The sequence below is a fragment of the Acanthochromis polyacanthus genome, chromosome 8 (genome assembly GCF_021347895.1).
Source record: "Acanthochromis polyacanthus isolate Apoly-LR-REF ecotype Palm Island chromosome 8, KAUST_Apoly_ChrSc, whole genome shotgun sequence".
Lineage (NCBI taxonomy): Eukaryota > Metazoa > Chordata > Actinopteri > Pomacentridae > Acanthochromis > Acanthochromis polyacanthus.
The window spans coordinates 39656240-39675864 of NC_067120.1; the positions used below are offsets into that span (position 1 = coordinate 39656240).

The following is a 19625-nucleotide window of genomic DNA, read 5'->3' on the forward strand; positions in this document are numbered from 1 at the left end:
TAACAGGAAGTGACAGACAGGAAGCTGAAGGCAGCATCTGTTTCCCTGAATTCATCCGCTGCTGATGATGATGATGATGATGATGATGATGAACTTCCTGCTCTGCCTTCGTCCAGATGTGTAGCCACATTTAGCATCTTCTGCTAAATCAGATTCCTGCTGCTGGTCCAACCTCCAGAGACAAGACGAACACAAGTTACTGAGCCACAAACTCATCAAGATCGGAGCAGAAACCCTAAAGGAACGTTTTGAAAACACGTTTAAAACACTCTCATGTCTGTACAGTAAATATGAAGCAGCAGGAAGCTAGCTTAGCTTAGCATGGACACTGGAAACAGCTGGAGTTACTTTGTTCTGAACATGTTCTAGTACTGTGTTCAGCAGGAAGTTTGTTCTTTTTTCCTTCCCACAATGTTTTTCTTAATCAATCAATCAATCCTTTAAAGGTAGAAGAACTAAAGATGTTCTAAAAACGTTTGTTGAAGCCGTCGTTTTGTTGTGAGAACGTTTTATAGAAGCGTCTTTCCTCAGCAACATCTGCCAAACATCTTCAGAATATGACAGAAAACAGTTTATTTTTACGTCACATTACAGGAACATTTTGTAAACTTTCATTGAACGTTGGTTTGAGAACGTTCTTCTGTTATCATCCATCCTCTGAATGTTGGAGTTAAAAGTTTATGTCTTTATTATCTTTAATTCTCTCTAAATATTCACATTTCCACTAATAATCCATGGTGTCAGATTGTTGGCTGCTTCTTAACTTATCAAATTTCTATCTGCTTCCTCGTTTATCTCCGATTACACCGAGACACGACCGCAAAGATGTAAAACAGTCACAAGCAACATGTAGAAAAACCAACATGTTTTCATTACAGTCGTGTTTTTTTCTTAAAAATCACAGTACTTAGGATGAATTGTGTTTGCAATCTGGGGTTTTATTGATGCTTTAAACACCAATTATCCTGTTTTTCTTTATTTTCACACAACTGACACAACGTTTACCTCAGGTGCAGTGATTTGTCCAGCATTAATCGAAACATGTTTAAAATTACTCAAAATTTATCCTAAATGCTTTAAAACTCGGCCAATGTGAATCAAAATTTGTCAAAAATGACTCAAAACATTCTAAAAATTACCTAAAAATTGTCCAAAAGGAATCAAAATATGTTTAGAATTCCTCAAAGTGTATCCAAAATGCTTCAAAACCGGCCAAAATAAATCAAAATGTGTTCGAATTGACTAAAAGCTGTCGGAAACGAAAGCAAAACTCACCAAATGTTCTGCTGTTGGCTGTACGAGTGAACATAAGAGGCTTCATGCACTCAAACTTGTCCTAAATGATGCAGAAAAGTTCTCTAAAACTACTCAAAACTTGGACACAATTAATGGAAATTTGTCTAAAATGTTTCAAAACTTCTCCAAAACGACTCAAAACTTTCCAAAATCAATCAAAACTTGTTAAAAATCACCTAAAATTTGTCTAAAATCAAGCTCTGTTTAAAATGACTCAAAATTTGTCCAAATAGCTTCAAAAAAACTAATCAAAATGTGTTCAGAAAGACTCTAAACTCATTCAAAGTGAATCAAAATTGCTCCAAAATGACTGAAAATTTGTTCAAATTGACCTAAAAGCCCTCAAATGTCTGAACAACGAACAAAACTGGCAAATGTTCTGTCAGAGTGAACACAAGAGTCTTCATGCACTGAAACTTGTACAAAATTAATTGAAATTTGTCTAAAATACTTCAAGAATGTGTTCTACATGACTCAAAACTTTCCTAAATGAATCAAAACTGGTTCAAAATGACCTCAAATATGTCCAAAATCAATCAAAATGTATTTAGAATGACTCTAAATTTGACTGGAAAGCTTCAAAACTCAACCAAAATAAATCAAATTGTGTTCAGAAAGACCCAAATTTGTCCTAAATGACTTTAAATTAGTAGAAAAAGTTCAGTGTGAGACGTTTAGTTCTGGTCGTGTAGAAGATTTGGGATTAAATACTGAAGTTTTAACTCACTGAAGATGACTGGAGTCGAGTTGAAGGTTGTGTTTGTGTGAATGGAACCATAAAAGTGTGTCAGACTGAACGTCGTCATCGGTGATTCCTGCTGGGTGATTGATTCGTTGTTGGCTCTCAGCTCGATTCCTCCCACCTCTAAACCGGTTTGACGTTCTCACGCTGAGAGAAAAGGAAGTTTCTCAGAACCGGCAGACGTCAGGTTCTGTAGAATGAGCCGACATGGAGCTCGGTTTGTGGAGGAACGTGAGGTCAAGGCAGCTTCAGGCCGTTTGTGTTTGACTCGTGGCTGATGTTTAACTCACAGTTTACATTGTTCTGTAAGGCGGAGCTGCAGGAATGGAAGTCTGAGCAGAAACAAGCAGCATGGCTGGAAAGATTTAAAACTTCTGTAGGGTGACATTCATACAGAAGACTGTTCATGCACTCAACCTGAGAATCCCTCAGAACTCGCCCAAATCCACCCAAATGTCGACAAAGTTGTTAAAAAAACTTCCAAAATGACTCATCATTTGTCCAAAAAAGACTCAAAATTCATCAAAATCTAGCAAAATGTGTCTAAAATGACTTAAAATCCTTCTAAAATAAATAAAAATGTGTTCAAAATACCTTCCAGTTTGTCCAAATTGACCTAAAAACTCTAAGATGTCTGAACAATGAACAAAACTTCACTAAATGTTCTGTAGGGTGAACACAAGTCTTCATGCACTCATATTTGCTCAGAATGACTCAAAACTCGTCCAAAATGAATCAAAATAGGTTCAAACTGACTCGAGTTGTACAAAATGACTCTAATCTGGTCCAAAATTGATTGCAATGTTAAAAATGTCCGAACCGACTTTAAAAGCCTAAAATGTCCAAAGATTCTCAAACTTGTCCAATGTGACAAAGAGAAATGACCGAGAATGACTCAACTCAAAATTAATCAAAATACTTGCAGAAAAACCCAAAAATGTCCAGAATGACTCTAATGTTGTAGAAAAGGTTCAATGTGAGACGTTCAGACTGAAGTTTTCATCCAACGGAGACGACTGGAGTCCAGTTAAAAGTTCTGATGACGTAAAAACTCTAGAAAATGTTTTGAAGCTACAGATCCATTAGAACCTGAGGACCTTCAGACTTCCTGTTCCTCTTCGTGAGTCGTAGTCTTTCTCTGGTCAGGAACAAACCAGCTGCTCTCACATCTGCTCAGTGTTCTTACCTCCAGATGTTCCTGTGGAGCTTCATCGATGGTTTCCTCGACTCTTTCTTTGGTTTCTGTGTTTTTCTCTTTACCCTCTCTGAGTTCCTCTAAAAGCCCAGAATCAATAAAGAACGGATCCATTAAGGAGTCCAGAGTCGCTTTAGATAAAAACCATCGATGGAACTGTTCTAGAAACGTCTTTAGAGCCTGAAAATGTTTATGGGTTGAAGGTTTCTGCTTTAGAACAATTTAAATCGACAAAACATCAGAGAGAAAAAGAAACCACAGAATTTATAGTAAAATGAAATGAGGAGAAATGTAGATCCACACACTCTTTCTCTGGTGTCTCTTTATTGTCATTTTGTGTCTTGTTTTTATCATTTTGTGTCTCTTTATTGTCATTTTGTCTCTTTATTGTCATTTTGTGTCTCATTATTGTCATTTTGTCTCTTTATTGTCATTTTGTGTCTCATTATTGTCATTTTCTGTCTCTTTATTGTCATTTTGTGTCTCATTTTTGTCATTTTGTCTCTTTATTGTCATTTTCTGTCTCATTATTGTCATTTTCTGTCTCTTTATTGTCATTTTGTGTCTCATTATTGTCATTTTGTCTCTTTATTGTCATTTTCTGTCTCATTATTGTCATTTTCTGTCTCTTTATTGTCATTTTGTGTCTTGTTTATGTCATTTTGTGTCTCATTATTGTCATTTTGTGTCTCATTATTGTCATTTTGTCTCTTTATTGTCATTTTCTGTCTCATTATTGTCATTTTCTGTCCCTTTATTCAGAGACAAATAATTTGAGCACAAGAGAAAAAAAACAAACGACAGGTGATGTTTTGGCGTTTGGCTTTTTAACGACCAGAAAATCTCGTTTCTGCCGAACGTTAATCAAATCAAACAGTTTTTAAATGTCAGCAGAATCCCCTCCAGCGTTGGAGAAATAAATTCATGTTGGTGACTTGAACTAAACACTGCAGGTAGAAACACACCTGTTAGAAATATTAAGACAGAAAAGCAACAACTAGAAAAACATCACGCTGACACGTAGAGAGTAAAAAAAAATGTGATTAGTCGTTTAAATAACTTTACCAGGTTTATTGTTCATTCTACTCTTTATTCTTTTTCCTAATTTTATTGTGGTTTTACCTTCTTTTTACTTTTTTTATTCCCTTTGTCTTTCCTCACTTGGATCATTTTATCTGCTCTTTTTGTGTTACTTTATTTTGAAAATCCTTCACCATATTTGGACTGACTCTTCCGTTGTTCAGTGAACTTCTTTCTTCTGTTTTCTTTTACTTTTTGTTCCTCTCTGGATGCATGTTTTGGTTCTTCATTCTCTGATTTATTTATCTTCTCCCCACCAGGATGGATTTGATCAGTTTCTATTTTAAAGTCTTTATAATTTCTACTTCCTGTTGCTCGTGTCCCGGTGGAATAAAAGCTTCGTCTTAATGCAGAACTGCCACTGCTGCTGCTTCATTATTTACGACTCGGCCTCGGTTTTATGGAGGATTCGGACGCTTCCTGCTCCAGGGTAAAAGCCTCTGAATAAATAATGGAGCTGACAGGACGGATAAATCAGGACCAGGGACTTCTGACGACTGGGAATCTAGTCTAGATGTTTTATTTTGGTAAATATCGATGAATGTAAACCTTCCTCTCAGTCCACTCAGACATGAATAATATTCAGAACAGGTTTTTTTTTTTTTTAGTTTCTTCCTTTAATAGACATGCAAAAGCAGCTTTTAGTGACTGAAGATGGACCTTTTTGTCTTGTGATATCACATTATGTGCTTTTATTTTGAAATTTTGCAACAGTGGATGAAAAACTCCCCACAAACAGAAGTTAAAAACATAGACTATGCTCAGAATTCACACGTTTAAATGTAAAATGACCCTCAGAGATAGAAAGTCCTGCTGGCTGGAGAGTTTTCTTCCTGAAGGGGGAGGAGCCAGCAGAAGCTACAGGCACAGAAACCATCAGAATAAAAGAAGTTCTTCAGTCATGGAGGAATCAACGTGTTTTTGGCAAAAAAACATTAAAAGAAACGTACAGGGAACACATGAGACTTTTATTCATTTAATTAAAAGAGGATAAATATGAGATTTTTATTTTTTCTGAACACACACATCGCTTTATTTTAAATTTTTAAAGTTAAGCTAAGTTTCTGTCGAGAAGCTTTTAATTTTAATTTAATAAATACATCAATCAGAAACATAACGGCCTCCAAATTTAAAACAGACAAAGTCAAAGTTTTTATCTTGAAGTTTGGATCTAAAATGCATTTTAATGTTATTTTCTATTAGAACTGATCAATAATAATAATAATAATGAAAAATATGTATGTAGCATCTTTCAAAGCACAAAAAGAAAGAATATTTATCTAATATTATTCAATTTTTATCATCAAACTGATTTTCTTTAATTTGATCTAATGATTTTTTGTTCTATCCTTTTTTTATTCACTTACTTATTAGTTATTTTATTTATTTGCTATTAATGTTATTAGTAGTAGTTTTAATAATTGTATTATTATTAATTTTCTTATTTTTTATTATTTATTTTCATCATTTGTCTGATTTTCTTTAACTTCATCTACTCTGTTGTTCATTTTGCCCTTTATATATTTACTTAATTATGTATTTATTCTATTTGTTTGCATGACAGTAAATATATAACTGCATAATAATAATAATGATAATAATGATGAAAAGTATTTAGCATCTTTAAAAGAGCAAAAAGAGAGAGAATATTTAAATAACAAAATATCACATAATACATTTCTTGATTTAAAGAAATCATGAATTTTTAAAATATTCATCTTTTTGGTATAATTGTGGTTTAATTATGTGTTTATAAATCTTATTAAAATTGGGATTTTATGGGGGAATTTTTAAAAATTTGTATTTATCATAAATAATGTTCAAACTATTTTATAATTAATTGGTTAATAATGTACTAATAATTAATAATGTATTTTTTAAAAAGTTGTAGTTATTGTCATTTATAATGAATGACTTTATTCCTACCAGTCCTCTTATTTACATATTCTGCATTATTAATAATATTATTCTTTTAGTCCAGTTAATTATTTATAGCTTTAGTTTTAGCAGCAGCTGTTTCACTGGTTTAATAAATAATAAATAAAGCTGTGATTATGAGGGGAAATTTATTCAGTAGTTAAAAAAATATAGGGATTAAAACCACAAAAAAGTTTAAAAATAAACAAATACAGCTGTATTTATAATCCTAAAAAAATTATATATGTAAATATGATTTTATCAGTCTATAAATAATATATAATAATTCCGTATTCAAAATATATATATATATATATATATATATATATAATTTTAAAAATATTAAAATGTCTAAATCATTTTTAATACATGGTAATTAAAATTAAATACATATACTTTTATATGTATTTATTTGTATTTTGGGTGGTTTGTTTTGTGTTTTTCTTTTCTTTGTTATATTTTGTATTATTTTTAATTAATTTCTGTTTCCTTTTATTTATTAGTGAGCTGTTTATCCTCACTAAAACTGACAAATGATCTTTATGATTATTTTTAATTATTACTCAGGAAACATGACTTATTTTGTTTGTGTTTTTTCTCTCTTTTCAGAAAACCGACGACTTCAATCAGTCGATGTTCATCTTTAACATTTCAGAGGCTGTTTAGAGACAAAAGAAGGTAAACGGACAGATTTTTGATCTTATTGCCGTTTCTGAAACACAAAACAGTCAAAAAAACAAAACAAAACTAACCAATCAGAACTTGGACTGGTCGCCGGGCAGAATACATCCAGGAAAATTTATCATTTTAGGATTTAAAAAGCTGCTGGCAAATGAAGTGTTTCACAAAAATTAAGCTGCAGCTGTCACCAGCTGTTATACACACACTCTCTCACACACACACACACACACACACACTCACACACACACACACACTCACACTGTAACACACACTGTAACACACACACACACACTCACACACACACACACTGTAACACACACACACTCTCACACACACACACACACACACTCTCTCACACACACACACTGTAACACACACACACACACACACACTGTAACACACACACACTCTCTGATCTTCACACTCTGCTCCAGATGTTGTTCTGTGACGTCATCAGACTGAAACTCATTTATTCAGTTTGTTTTTGACTCTAAGCTCTGTTTGTTCTGCTTTTATTCTTTCAGTTTTTCTCTGACTGACGTCTTTGTTCTGCTCTGGTCGAACCCAGAACACGTGACCAAACTGTTATCCTCTGATAACGAGGCGCTAAACTTCACTTTCTTCATCTGAAATCCTAAAAACGTGACTGAAGACTTTAAGGAGCTGCAGTTTTTAACCCTCTGGACTCTTTTTCTTCACTGAGGTTCACTTTTAATCTGAAGTCCTGCAGCTCTGTGGAACCAGAAAGAAGAAGGAGGGAGAACCTCCAGAGAACCTGGAACCAATGATGAACTGAAATCCAATCAGTGATTTAAAATCAGTGTCTCCAGATCTGCTTCTGTCCAGTCTGTGGTGTTTGTGCTGCAGCTGCTGACTGACCTCACATCAGACTATTATTATTATTATTATTATTATTATTACATTTAGAACTGGATCAGATCTGCTCCAGGTTCCATCATCCGTCTCACTGAAACGCATTCTGGTTTACTTTAGTTTGGAAACTTGTCAGTTAAACGTCGGTTAGTGAGGATTTAACTGGAGGCCAGAACAGGAAACTGGAAAAAAACAGAAAACTGAAACACAGAAGAAGATTTAGAGCAGAGAGACGAAAATACAGACTGAGATTAAAGAATTACTGAGGCTGAAGAAGAGTTATCAGTGAGGAGGCTCCAGTTATCCAGCTAGGTCTCCATGGTAACTGATGCTGCACAGCTAGATCTGCATGGTAATGGATGCTGCACAGCGAGATCTCCATGGTAACGGATACTGCACAGCTAGATCTCCATGGTAACGGATGCTAACCTGCTCCAGAGGAGGTTCTGCTCGGACTCTTAGAACAAAAATTGGTTTAAACATCATAAAAGGTGTCCAAAATTAGACAAATATGGCTCCAGATTTCTCAAATTTGATCCTAAATGACCAAAACCTTTCAACATGTGCTAAATATTTCCTCAAATTACTCAAAACTTGTTGAAAAAGACCTAACATTTGTCCAAAATGACTTAAAAATTGTCCAGAAATGGTCAAATTTAGATCATCTTCAGACTGAGACGCCTGGATGGATGTAAACTGATCTGGTGTCAGTTTTTAGCAGAACAAAAATGTGTTTTTCTTTCATCAGAAATCAGTCAAAATGACATGAAAATTTCCCAAAAACGATCCTAAAACTCTTGACTCCACTCGGTCTGGTTTATTCGTTCCGAGCAGCCAATAGAAATGATGATAATTTGCTTTTATTCTTTACTTTTCTCATTTCAGAATTTGCTGCAGATTAGCAGCTCTGTGGACGCGTTTCTAAAGCAGCAGATTTCCAAACATCACTCATCATCATTACTGTTAGAATCAGAAAACCTGAAACTGAAGCAACGATTCTCACAGTTAGAGGAAGTTCTAGTCAGTTCAGGATCCGGATGTGATCGTCAGGTGTGGCCTTCATCTCGTCTAAACGCCGTTCTGTAAAAACATTGTCACACCTTCAGTCTCAGCCTGCAGCTGTTTGAGTTTAAAATCCAAACCTGGCAGGAAGAAAAGCCGTTTAGCCCAAAGGAGGGAGAGATTCCTGCTCTGACATGAAGATAAAACAGCTTCATCATTTCTATTCAGAACCTAAAACTAAGTTCTGTCAAATACTGGGACTGAATTTAGACAGTTTCATTTGTTTTTAGGATTTAGATTTTTAAGTTTGTGCTCCTAAAAACACCAGAAGACATTTTAAAGCTTCTGTTTCCACATCCACGTTTAGCCTATTTCAAACATTCCAGACGTGTTTAAGGTCATTTTGAGCAGGTTTCAAGTATTTTTACACATATGTAGGTCATTTAAGACCATTTTTAGCCTTTTTTTTTTGGCCAAACTGGACTCATTTCAGACAAATTTAAAACGATGCTTGACAGTTTTCAGTTATCTAAGACAGACTGTAAACCTAAACAGCAAAAAAACAAAACTTTTAAATCATTTAGGACACATTTAAGCAGTTTTAGACAAGTTTTGAGTCATTTTGGACAACTTTGAGTCTTCTTAAACAGATTTCAGTCTGAATCTCTAAAAACTGGAACCTTGTCTGGTCCAACTTTAACCATCGGATTCTACTGATGTTAGAGCCTCAAACGTTGGAGAAATGTGGACCAGAGACTGTGTTTTAGCAGAAACATGGATCCATTCATAGATATACACTTACAGGGGCTTTATGGAGACACTAGACCAGCCTGGATTGGACATTTAGTACGTTTTTCCATTTTTAAGGACCAGTAATTAAATCTGTGTCCTCTGTTGGATCCATATAATGATTCTGGTCTGATTGAATCTGTTCTGAGTTTTCACCACATTTCATGGCTGTAGAGTTTGATTTATGGAGATTTTGAACTATTAAAATGCTTCTCCCTCCATATCCAGACCATAACTGAACTCTAGCAACATTTTCACTAAACTCTGTCTGAACGGAGACAAACGGAGCCAGAATCCAGACATGATTCCATAATTCACCGTTTATTTCAACACTAACAGTCGTGCGATAACGTGGAGCCATGAAGCTTCCTAAAGGTCCTGCAGAAACAGTTTTCATCTTTTACAGCTGGACGAACATGGAAGAACCGACGTCACGACATCCTGACGAAGACACACAGTGAAAGCACTCCTCTGAATGTGAGACATCCCAGCAGGTCTGAGAGCAGACGTTAAACTACAGCAGCTATTTCTAGGATCCAAAGTGAGCCGAGGCTGAAAATAGTTCCTCCTGCAGCTGTATGAGGCTCCCAAAAGCATCTGAGAACCATCCCACAGGTGTTTGTGCCACATACAAGGACATTTTACTCATTTATTCTGTTTAAACTCCTAAAATAACACTCTACGGAAGCCCAAAGACGCCACAGATGTAACGTCCGATGTGCATTTTGCAGATTTTGCATGAATGAAGAAACGTATTATCTGAATTTTGGATTTTTATCCTGTAACCATCCATTTAAACAGCAGGAAACATGTTTCCTTCCAGACTGGATGTAATTTTTTGAGAAATGGGAATGTTTTTCCCCAACTTGGGTGTCCAATAAATAAATGCAGTTTATAAAATTAATTATTAGTTCGCTTTTGCATCTTTCTCTGCTTCTTTCAAACTAAATTTAACACGAACAGAGCAGGCTAAAGCAGTTACAGAAACCAGATTCATTCATTTATTTCTGTTTTAACTGCAAAAATATTTCTACGGAAGACCAAAGAGGCCACAAATATGACTTCTGATGGGCATTAAATTGGATTTTTCTCTTGTAAACGTCCATTTAATTAATTGATTGAGTGTAAAACAGCAGAAATCATGTTTCCTTCCAGACTGGATGTAACTTTCTGAAACAGGATTGATTTTTCCCAACTTGGACGTCCAATAAATAAATAAATATAGTTGGATTGGGTTCATTTTGTCGTTCATTACTGTACAATAGCGTTGCTTATTTAAACCTCTGAGGAAACATGTCAGCAAAGGTAATACAACTTTTCTTTTTTGAATCATCGGTTTAAATGAGCAACACTACCGTATAATAAATAAATATACTTTATAAAATGGGTTATTAGTTTAATTAACACTTCTTTTTGCATCTTTCTCTGCTTCCTCCAGACTCTCTAATTACCCAGATTTACCAACACCAGAGCAGGTTTGTGTTTGCTACCTTGAAATGTTCACACAATTATCCACACATGACGCTGATTTTTGATTTTTATGTCATTTTAAAGGGTCACAAGCTTCATAAAGTTGCTAATCAACACACTGAACAATCCTGGAACGGCTGAAAATGAGCTGCAAACACCAGATGTTCAGTTTTTAAACCCAGCAAATGGAAAATTAAAACGCCTGCATCCTTTAGCGACGAATACGGAATTCAAGAGACGCCACAAATGTGACTTCTAATGTGCATTTTATACATTTTGCATGGATGTGCTGATTAGAAACGCTACAGATGTTCAGATTCACATGTTTTTGTTACACAACGGCCGAAGCGGAAGCGATTCCTCGACGCTGATAGAAATATGAGGCTTTTCTTGTCGGCCGCTGTTGAGTAAGAAGCTTTTCCAGGAAACAAAAAGCGCTCTGAGCTGCCAAACCGACGCTCCAACGATAATCCAGACGCAGGTTTAAAGGGACACGACGATCAAATCGATCAGGAAGCTGCTGGGAAGTAAATATTTCTGAGTTTAGACGACTTCTGATGAAATTAACAAACAAAAACGAGCTGCTGAAGAATACTTGGGAGCAGAAATGCAAGATTTTAAGTTGCTTTTAACGAATATTTTCACATTATTTATGGTATTTTTATTTGTTTTGTGCATAAATACAAGTTTTTAAGTTTGCAAATTTGAAAAAAGCAATTATTCCACTGTTAAAAATAGGAAAAAGAATTTAGCTAATTTTATTAAATTACTTCAACTAATGCAGAAATTTGAGTTTAATTTACAGCTAATATTCAGTTGAAGCAACATTATCGAGTCAAACCAACTTAAAATGATGTTTGAAACTTTTTTGTGGCAATTTTGATTATTTTTCTGATCTTGGAGCTTTAAGTGGTGAGAACAGGAGCTTGTGCATGACTTTTTTTTTAGTGTATTTATGTTTATTTAATCTGTATTATAGTGATTTTTTAAGTGTTTCCTGTTTTTAAGAATTTACCACAATAAAAACAGCTTCTTATACGACTGAGCTGCAGTCTTAATGTAAAGGAAACTGATTTTCTGCTGCATTATGTTTGTAATTTATCACAAGTAATATTTAAATCAAGTTTTTTTTACCTTTTCATCATTTATTAGATGAACGTGTCGCTGTGGTAGCCCAGAAAACGGAGAAAAAGCTTCAAATATGGACTAAAACTGTCGTATTTTAACCCAAAACATCCCACTTTCCTAAAACTAACCTCATCATTTTGGTGCTCCTAACAGGTGTTCTTAATGTTAAAGTGTCAACTAAAGCCAGATATTTTCCAAAAAAGTAGTTTTTGTACCTAAATTTAACCAAACAGGGAGTAAAAATTAACCATAATTTCAAGAATAAAAGTGCTAAATTGGACAAAAACTTCCTGCTATGTTACAGTTTTAACCATAGACTGTATATAAAGTGGACGTAGCATCTGGCTCCAGAATTGAAGCCAACCCAGAAGTGTCAAAAACTTGCAATATCCCGCCGTCCGCTAGGGTTGGCTCCAAAAAGCTTTTTCTCCATAGACCCCAATTCATTTTTGGAAAAAATAAAATTTGATAGACTGATGTTCTACAGCTCAGGATTTTTTTCCCCGTTAGTTTTCATGGTCAAAATGAGAGATCAGGTGGCCGATCTTAAAATAAATCAATACTGAATTTTAAATAAATCGTTAAAGTTGGCGGAGCCAGGGGGCGTGGCTATACTTGATAGACAGCAACAGAAGCCTCTGCGGTAAAATGTGGGCGGGATAAGAGAGTCCTCAGCCAATCCTGCCCCTAGTTGCTCTCCGGTCCAGTCTGTTTGATGACGCTTTTTACATCACTGGCTCCAAAAAATCCAAAACGGCGACCAGGAAGTAGCAAAATCCGGGCTTCATTTTCTCGACGTTGAAACCAACGGGTGACGTCACGGTTAGTTTACGCCTGGTTTTAACTTTCAGGGAGGAAATGCATTCTAATATACAATTAATTAAAATGCTGTTTAGTTTTGTATAAATGGATTTTTGGGGGGGCAGCAGGGTTGTTCTGATAGTTTAAACTGCTAAAATAGCATTGTATGGAAGCCCAAAGAGATCACAAATGTGACTTCTGATGGGCATGTAAGTTGATTTTTTATCTTGCAGGGTTGTATTGACTTATGTAATGTTTATTTAAGTTAAAATCCACTATTTACAGATTGTAAACCACATTTACAGACTAAAAAATCTAAATATTTCAGCTTCTGCTTCTTCTTAAATGAGTTTTTTTATCTGTCTCATGATTTAAACACCTGCTAAGTTTTTGTTGGAGTTTCTCTTTAAACAGAAGCCAAAATAATATTTGTTCTGATCTTATTATTTCAGGAGCCGTTTAAACAGGAAAACACCAAACTAAACCAACCTTTTCTGGCTTTAAACCCACAGTTCCAACCTTATTCACTCAAAAAGTCACATTCATACTCAGCTAATCTGCATCCTCAGTCTTCTTTTTAAAGGAAATATAAAAGACTTTTACTTTGAAAGAACACTTTTGCAACAGGTTGTAGTGACATTTCATTGTTTTTACTCGCTGTTTGGTTAAATTTAAGCACCAAAATATCACAGTTTGGGTTAAAAAATACACTTTTTACAACACGTTTGAAGCTTCTGTTCCATTTTCTGGATTATCAGGATTCATTTACAATTATCTGGATAAAAAAGAGCTGCAGTAAAACGATTTGGGCTCAATGAAAAAAAACATTAATGCAGTTTTACGGCTGAGTCGCCCAAAAGCATCTTAACATCCGACAGGCGTTTGTGCAACAAACAAGGACAATTTCCTCACTTATTTCTGTTTAAAATGATAAAATTACACTCTACGGAAGCCCAAAGACGCCACAAACATGACCTCTGATGTGCATTTTACATATTTTGTAAGAAATCTGCAATCTGAATAATTGGATTCTTATCCTGCAAGTTGATCATCTATTTAAATACCAAAAAACATGTTTCCTACAAGCTCAAATGCATTTGCATGTCCAAAAAATAAATATATTTTTTTAAATCAGCTTTTAGTTGAATTAACACTCGGTTTTACGTCTTTCTTGGCTTCATCCAGACTAAATTTTACACCAACAGAGCTGGTTGAAGCAGTTACAGAGCTGTAAAAAACAGATTTTTTCATTTATTTCTGTTTAAACTGCTACAGTAACTCAACTGTGGAAGCTCAAAGGTGCCACAAATGTGACGTCTGATGTGCATTAAACATTTTTGCATAAATCTGTTGATAAGAGAAGAAACATGTGATCTGGATAATTGGATTTTTATCCTGTAATCGTCCATTTAAACAGCAGAAAACATATTTCCTTCAAGACTTCAAAAATTAACAGTTTGCATCAATCTTTTTGAATTCGGACGACTTCTAACTAAATTATGTTCAACCAACAAATTAAATTGAGTTGGAGGATGAGTTGGAGGAATTAGTTTTTTAGTATGAACTCATTGAAATTGTCCATAGTTGTTAAAATAGCAGAAATCCTGAACTCAAGAGGAAGAACAAATAAGTTATTAATCCAATTTTGTTGAGTTTCATCAACTTAATTTCAGTTTTAAATCAACTGATGCAGAAATCTGAGTTGAAATTACAGAAAATATGAAGTTGATGAAACATTATTATGTCAACAAAACGTCAAAATAGTGTTTGAAACTTAAAAGTGTTTCTATTTCTATCTTGCAACCATTTATTTAATGAAGTTGTGCCAACAGGAAGCACTTTTTTGAGTGTAAGCAGCAGAAAATACGTCTCCTTGTGCAGTTTTGTTGAAGAGAAACATCATTTTTGAGAAACACGAGCCGCCTGGTTCAAACCTGGGTGTAAATAAATAAACTGGCTTTACAAAACTAATTATTAGTCTTATTAACACCTATTTTTCATCTTTCTCGGCTCTAAAATCATCCAAATTTAACCCCACACAGCAGGAAAGCAGCAGTTTAGCTTGAAATGCTCAGAAACACGAACACTCGATGCAGGTTTTAGATTTTGTGTCATTTTAAATCTTTAAAAAGTTGTGAATCAGAATTTTAAATAATCCTGGAACAGCTGCACAAAAGTTTCAGAGGATAAAGTGTGACGCAGCTTGAAGACGGTTAAATAAAAGTTTCTGAGGAAGACATCGATGCTAAAACCTTTAGAGCAGGGGTGTCCAACATGAGGCCCGTGGTCCAAAAGTGGTCCTCCAGAGGGTCCAATCCAGCCGTCAACGTGTAAAAACTACAGAGAAGACATTAACTGCAGATTGTAAATCAGTAAAAGTATAAATTTAAAATCATTTCTAGACCATGACAAGTTGTTTTGTGTCTGACTTTTCTTATTTGTCTCATTTTTGTCGTTTGTCCATTTTTTTTGTCACTTTGTAACTTTTTTGTCAAATGTTTTCTCTTCTATTTTGTTTCGTGACGTTTGTCTCATTTTTTTGTCGTTTTGTGCCTCATTTTTGTCATGTTTTGTCTTGTTTTTGTTGTTTCTTTTCATCTTTTTGTTTGACTTTTGTTGTTTTGTCTCGTGTTTTTGTCATTTTGTTTCTTTTTGTCTCGCTTGTGTTTTTTGTCATTTTTCGTCTTGTTTGTGTCATTTGTGTCATTTGTGTTTTTGTTTTTGTCGTTTGTCAATTTTTTTGGTGCTTTGTAACTTTTTGTCTCTTTTTTGTTTTGCTTTGTGCCATTTATTTTCGCGTTTTTGTCATCTTGAGTTTAGCTTTTGTCTCGCTTGTGTTGTTTGTCTACTTTTTTGTCATTTTGTTTCTTGCTTTTGTCATTTTTGTCTTGTTTGCGTCATTTGTGAATTTTTTGTCTTTTTTTTGGTCTAATTTTTTGGCTCTTTTCTGAAAGTAAACATTAGAAGTTGTGGTTATTTAAAGGTTGTTTTGCTGTGATTTTACTGGAAACTTGCGATCAAATTGGGCTGAATGTGGAACTGAGATGAGTTTGACACCCCTGCTTCAGATCGTCGAGTCGTTCTGTTTTAGAGTCCTTCTGTTAGTCGGTTTGTTTCGATGCGTCTAACTCCACTTTACCGCCTCATAAAAGAGCTTTTACAGAACTTTAAACGTGCATTAAGCTTCATTCGACCTTTTACAGGAAACAGCAGCCAGTTTTCAGATTATAAAGCGTCGACGGGATTAAAGTTATTCTGTGGATTATAAGTGTTCTCCTTTAATGCTCTGCTGCTAACAAGTGCTGCTTTGTTGACGTTCCTGCCGGAGGTCAGAGGTCGTCTACGGAGCAGCAGAACAGCGATACACTCTGAAAACGCAACGTCTGGGCTCCAAACACACAAAAAAACAACAGTTTGCATCGATGATTCTGAGTTTAGACGACTTCTGATGAAATTAATGAGCTGCTTGCAGCAGAAATGCAACATTTTAAGTTGGTTTTAACAATTTTTTTTTACTTTATTTAAAGTTTTTAAAGTGTTATGTATTAAAAAACAAAATTTTAAGTTTGCAGATTTGAAAAAAAAAAATTATTCCACTGTTTAAAGTTAGAAAAAGAAGAAAAATGTAGCCAGTTTTATTAACTGATGCAGAAATTTGACTTTAAATTACAACTAATATTAAGTTGAAGCAACAATACTAAGTCAAACCAACTTAAAATGATGTTTTCAACTTTCAAAAAAATGACCTAAAACAGCAAATCTGCTTATTTTTCTTATCTTGCAGCTTTAAGTGGTGGTAATCGGAGCTTCTGCATGACTTTTTTTTAGTGTATTTCTGTTTATTTAATGTGCATTTTAATGAGTTTTAAAAGTGTACTCAGTTTAAAAAGTAAACTGCTGTGATGTTCCTCGACTAAAGCAGAACTTTTAGTTTAATTTACTCACAATATCAAGTTGAAGCAACACAATTCTGTCAAAGCAACTTAAATAATGTTTCTTCTTAGAGCTTTAATCTACTCAGTAATCAGTGGTTCCGTGTTTCCAGGAGCCCTGCTGGTCCAGATGTTTCTCTGCTGCTCCTCCAGCTGATTGTTGTGCAAAGACTACATGAAGCAGAGTTATTGCTGTAGAATTAAAGTCCTCAGAGGTTCATCCAACACTGATCCTCTGCCCTGAGTTCGTGGAGCTGCTTGAAGCTCATCAGTCTAAACCAGGGACTCGCAGACCGGCGGGTTGTCGGAGTCCTGGCTGTGCATGGAGCTCAGTCCGGTGTCCGAGTCCTCGTCGTTGGTGCTGCAGGTCTTGGAGAGCCCCCTGGCCTGCTCCACCCAGCCGCTCCTCTCTGAGCCCGGCTCGGCCTCGGCTCCCCCCGCCTCCAGCTCCCCCTGCTCGCCGTCCTCCAGCTTCTCCTGCTCTATCTCCATGGTCTCCACTCGGGCCAGCAGCTCCAGCAGTTCGCTCTCCTTGGTCTCCCAGAGCGCCAGGCTCAGGTCCAGATCGCCCCTGATGGCGTCCAGGTCTGTCTTCAGCCTCAGGCCGATGTAGAGGCTGGTGTCCAGTTGGGTTTTGATCCGCTCCTCCTCCAGAACCAGCTCGTTCTCCGACAGACTCTCCACATCTGGCTCCGCAGCTGGAGCGGCGGCGGTGACGCACATCTCCTCCGCGACGCCGTCCGCGTCCTGCGCCGCCTCCGCTCCTTTCTCCTCCCGCCGCCGCTTCATCCAGCGCCGGTTGAGCTCCTCCTGGATCTCCCCGGTGATGCTGTCCATCAGCGCCTCCCGCTCCGTCAGCTCCTCCTGCAGCCGGACCACCTCCTCGCAGCGCCGCGCGTACTCCTCGAACTGCGCCAGCGCCTCCGCGGAGCAGCGCGCGTCCTGCCGCTCCGCTTTGCGCTTCCAGTCCGCAGGTGTCGCCTCCGCCTCCAGGTAGGTGTCCTGCACGTAGTTCACCCCGTGTCTCTGGATGCGGTCGAAGTGCACTTTGGCCTCGTAGCGCTCGATGTCCCGGTCCAGCTCCTTGATCCTCTGGATCTGCTGGCGGATCGTGTGGTCCTGGGAGATCACCAGGTGGACCAGCGTCTCCATCTTCTCCGCAGAGCCCTTGTCCTTACACACCGCCTCCTCCTTCTTCTTGTTCATCTTGTCCAGCTTCCTGAAGGCCTTCCTCACGATGCGCCGCTGCTTCTCCTGGGATAAGTTTGCTGCTGCGGCGGCGGCGGTCCAGCAGCTCCGGGCGGTCCCTCGGAGCAGCCCGCCCGGTCCGCCGCTCTCCCGGCTCTGGACCACCCGGGCTTCGGCGCTGCGGGGCCCGTTGTTGGGCAGCGACGCCTCGTTCTTGACCAGCACGAAGCGGACGTTCTCCTGCTCGTCGCCCCAGGCGCTCCACAGCCGCAGGATCTTGGTCTTGTTGGGCAGAATCCGCTCGAAGCCTCTCCACTTCTCCACCACGCAGTAGTTCTGCGGGGATCCGGACAGCATCGCGGCAGAGACGCCCTGCTGCAGGTTCTGGTCCTCCAGCAAGACTCGGACCACGTCGGCGCAGGTGGTCCTCTTGGTTAAGCCGGAGACCAGCTTCTCCTCCCGGCAGACCCACACCGAGATCTTCCCCTCCTCCGGCTCCATGTCCGAGTCACAAAGTTTCTCCAGCGGATCCTCCGGGTTGGTTTCTGCTCAAACTTTAAGAATAATGAACAAAAAGGTCTCTTTTTAGATTTTAGACTCCATAATCAGAGAGAAACGGATCCAAAACATCCAGAAACAAACTGCGCTCCGGTCCCGCTGTAAAGAAGTCCGAACTTAAAGCCTCGTTTCTCCGTGAATAAGTCCGACTCCTCCCGGTCATTCTCCCTCAGCGGTGCGTCCTCGGGCCGCCTGCCGGGACTTCATGCTCTCCGGCCGGCAGAGATGTGCGCTCTGCCCCGGAGAGGAGAGAAGTGCGTCCGTGTGTCAGGAGGAGCTGCTCCGGAGTGAAGCAGGATGAAAGACCCGCCTCCAACACACGCGCGCACACGCACACGCACACGCACGCACAGATAATGAAAGTGGTCTTTGTTAAGTGGAGCTGAGTGCAGCTGATCCTGATAACAGATTATCGCAGGTTTTCTGCTCAACTTGATGCTGAACTGGATGAATTTCAAGGTTAAAAGTCAGAGTTGATGTAAAAACAGCAAACAGAGCTGGAAAGTACATTCAGTCGGTTCTACTTTTCATGTAATGCTCCACTCCACTATGTTAATTTTTCTGTTTAATGGTAGACAAGTATTTTGCACATTAACTCTTGTAAATACCAGGTAAATTCTGACACTACTGAGTTTCCAGTTGACTCCTATAACTTTTAATTTTCCATTATGTAATATATAGATCTAATTTATCATGAAAACAATCATGTGTTTTGGTTCTTATATAGATTTATTAAGTAAATCTGTTGAGACAAAAGTATACAAACACCTGAACTAGGTTCTTCTGGTTTATCTTTGACTCCTCTGGACAGAATTGGTTCAGTTCCACTAAATTTATCGTCTTTCTGACTTGTCTCTTCAGGTTCTTGATGGTTTAAGTCAGGACTTTGGGGAGACCATTCTAGAACCTTCATTCCAGCCTGATGGAACCATTTCTTTACCACGTCTGATGTGTGTTTGGACTCATTGTCTGG

At 37.5% G+C, this 19625-nt stretch overlaps 1 protein-coding gene and 1 long non-coding RNA gene across 2 annotated transcripts; one reads left to right on the forward strand and one right to left on the reverse strand.

Annotated features, from left to right (window-relative positions):
- Positions 1-4120: 4120 nt before the first annotated feature.
- Positions 4121-8130, forward strand: LOC127535049 (uncharacterized). The gene is made up of 3 exons (XR_007943695.1): positions 4121-4840; positions 6840-6908; positions 7436-8130. It is a non-coding gene; the product is annotated as an uncharacterized LOC127535049 (long non-coding RNA).
- Positions 8131-9877: 1747 nt separating this feature from the next.
- On the reverse strand, positions 9878-19240 carry rassf10a (Ras association domain family member 10a). The gene has a single exon (XM_051951863.1). The coding sequence runs from the start codon at positions 18593-18595 to the stop codon at positions 17180-17182; it is 1416 nt and encodes a 471-aa protein (XP_051807823.1). The 5' UTR covers positions 18596-19240; the 3' UTR covers positions 9878-17179.
- Positions 19241-19625: the final 385 nt, after the last annotated feature.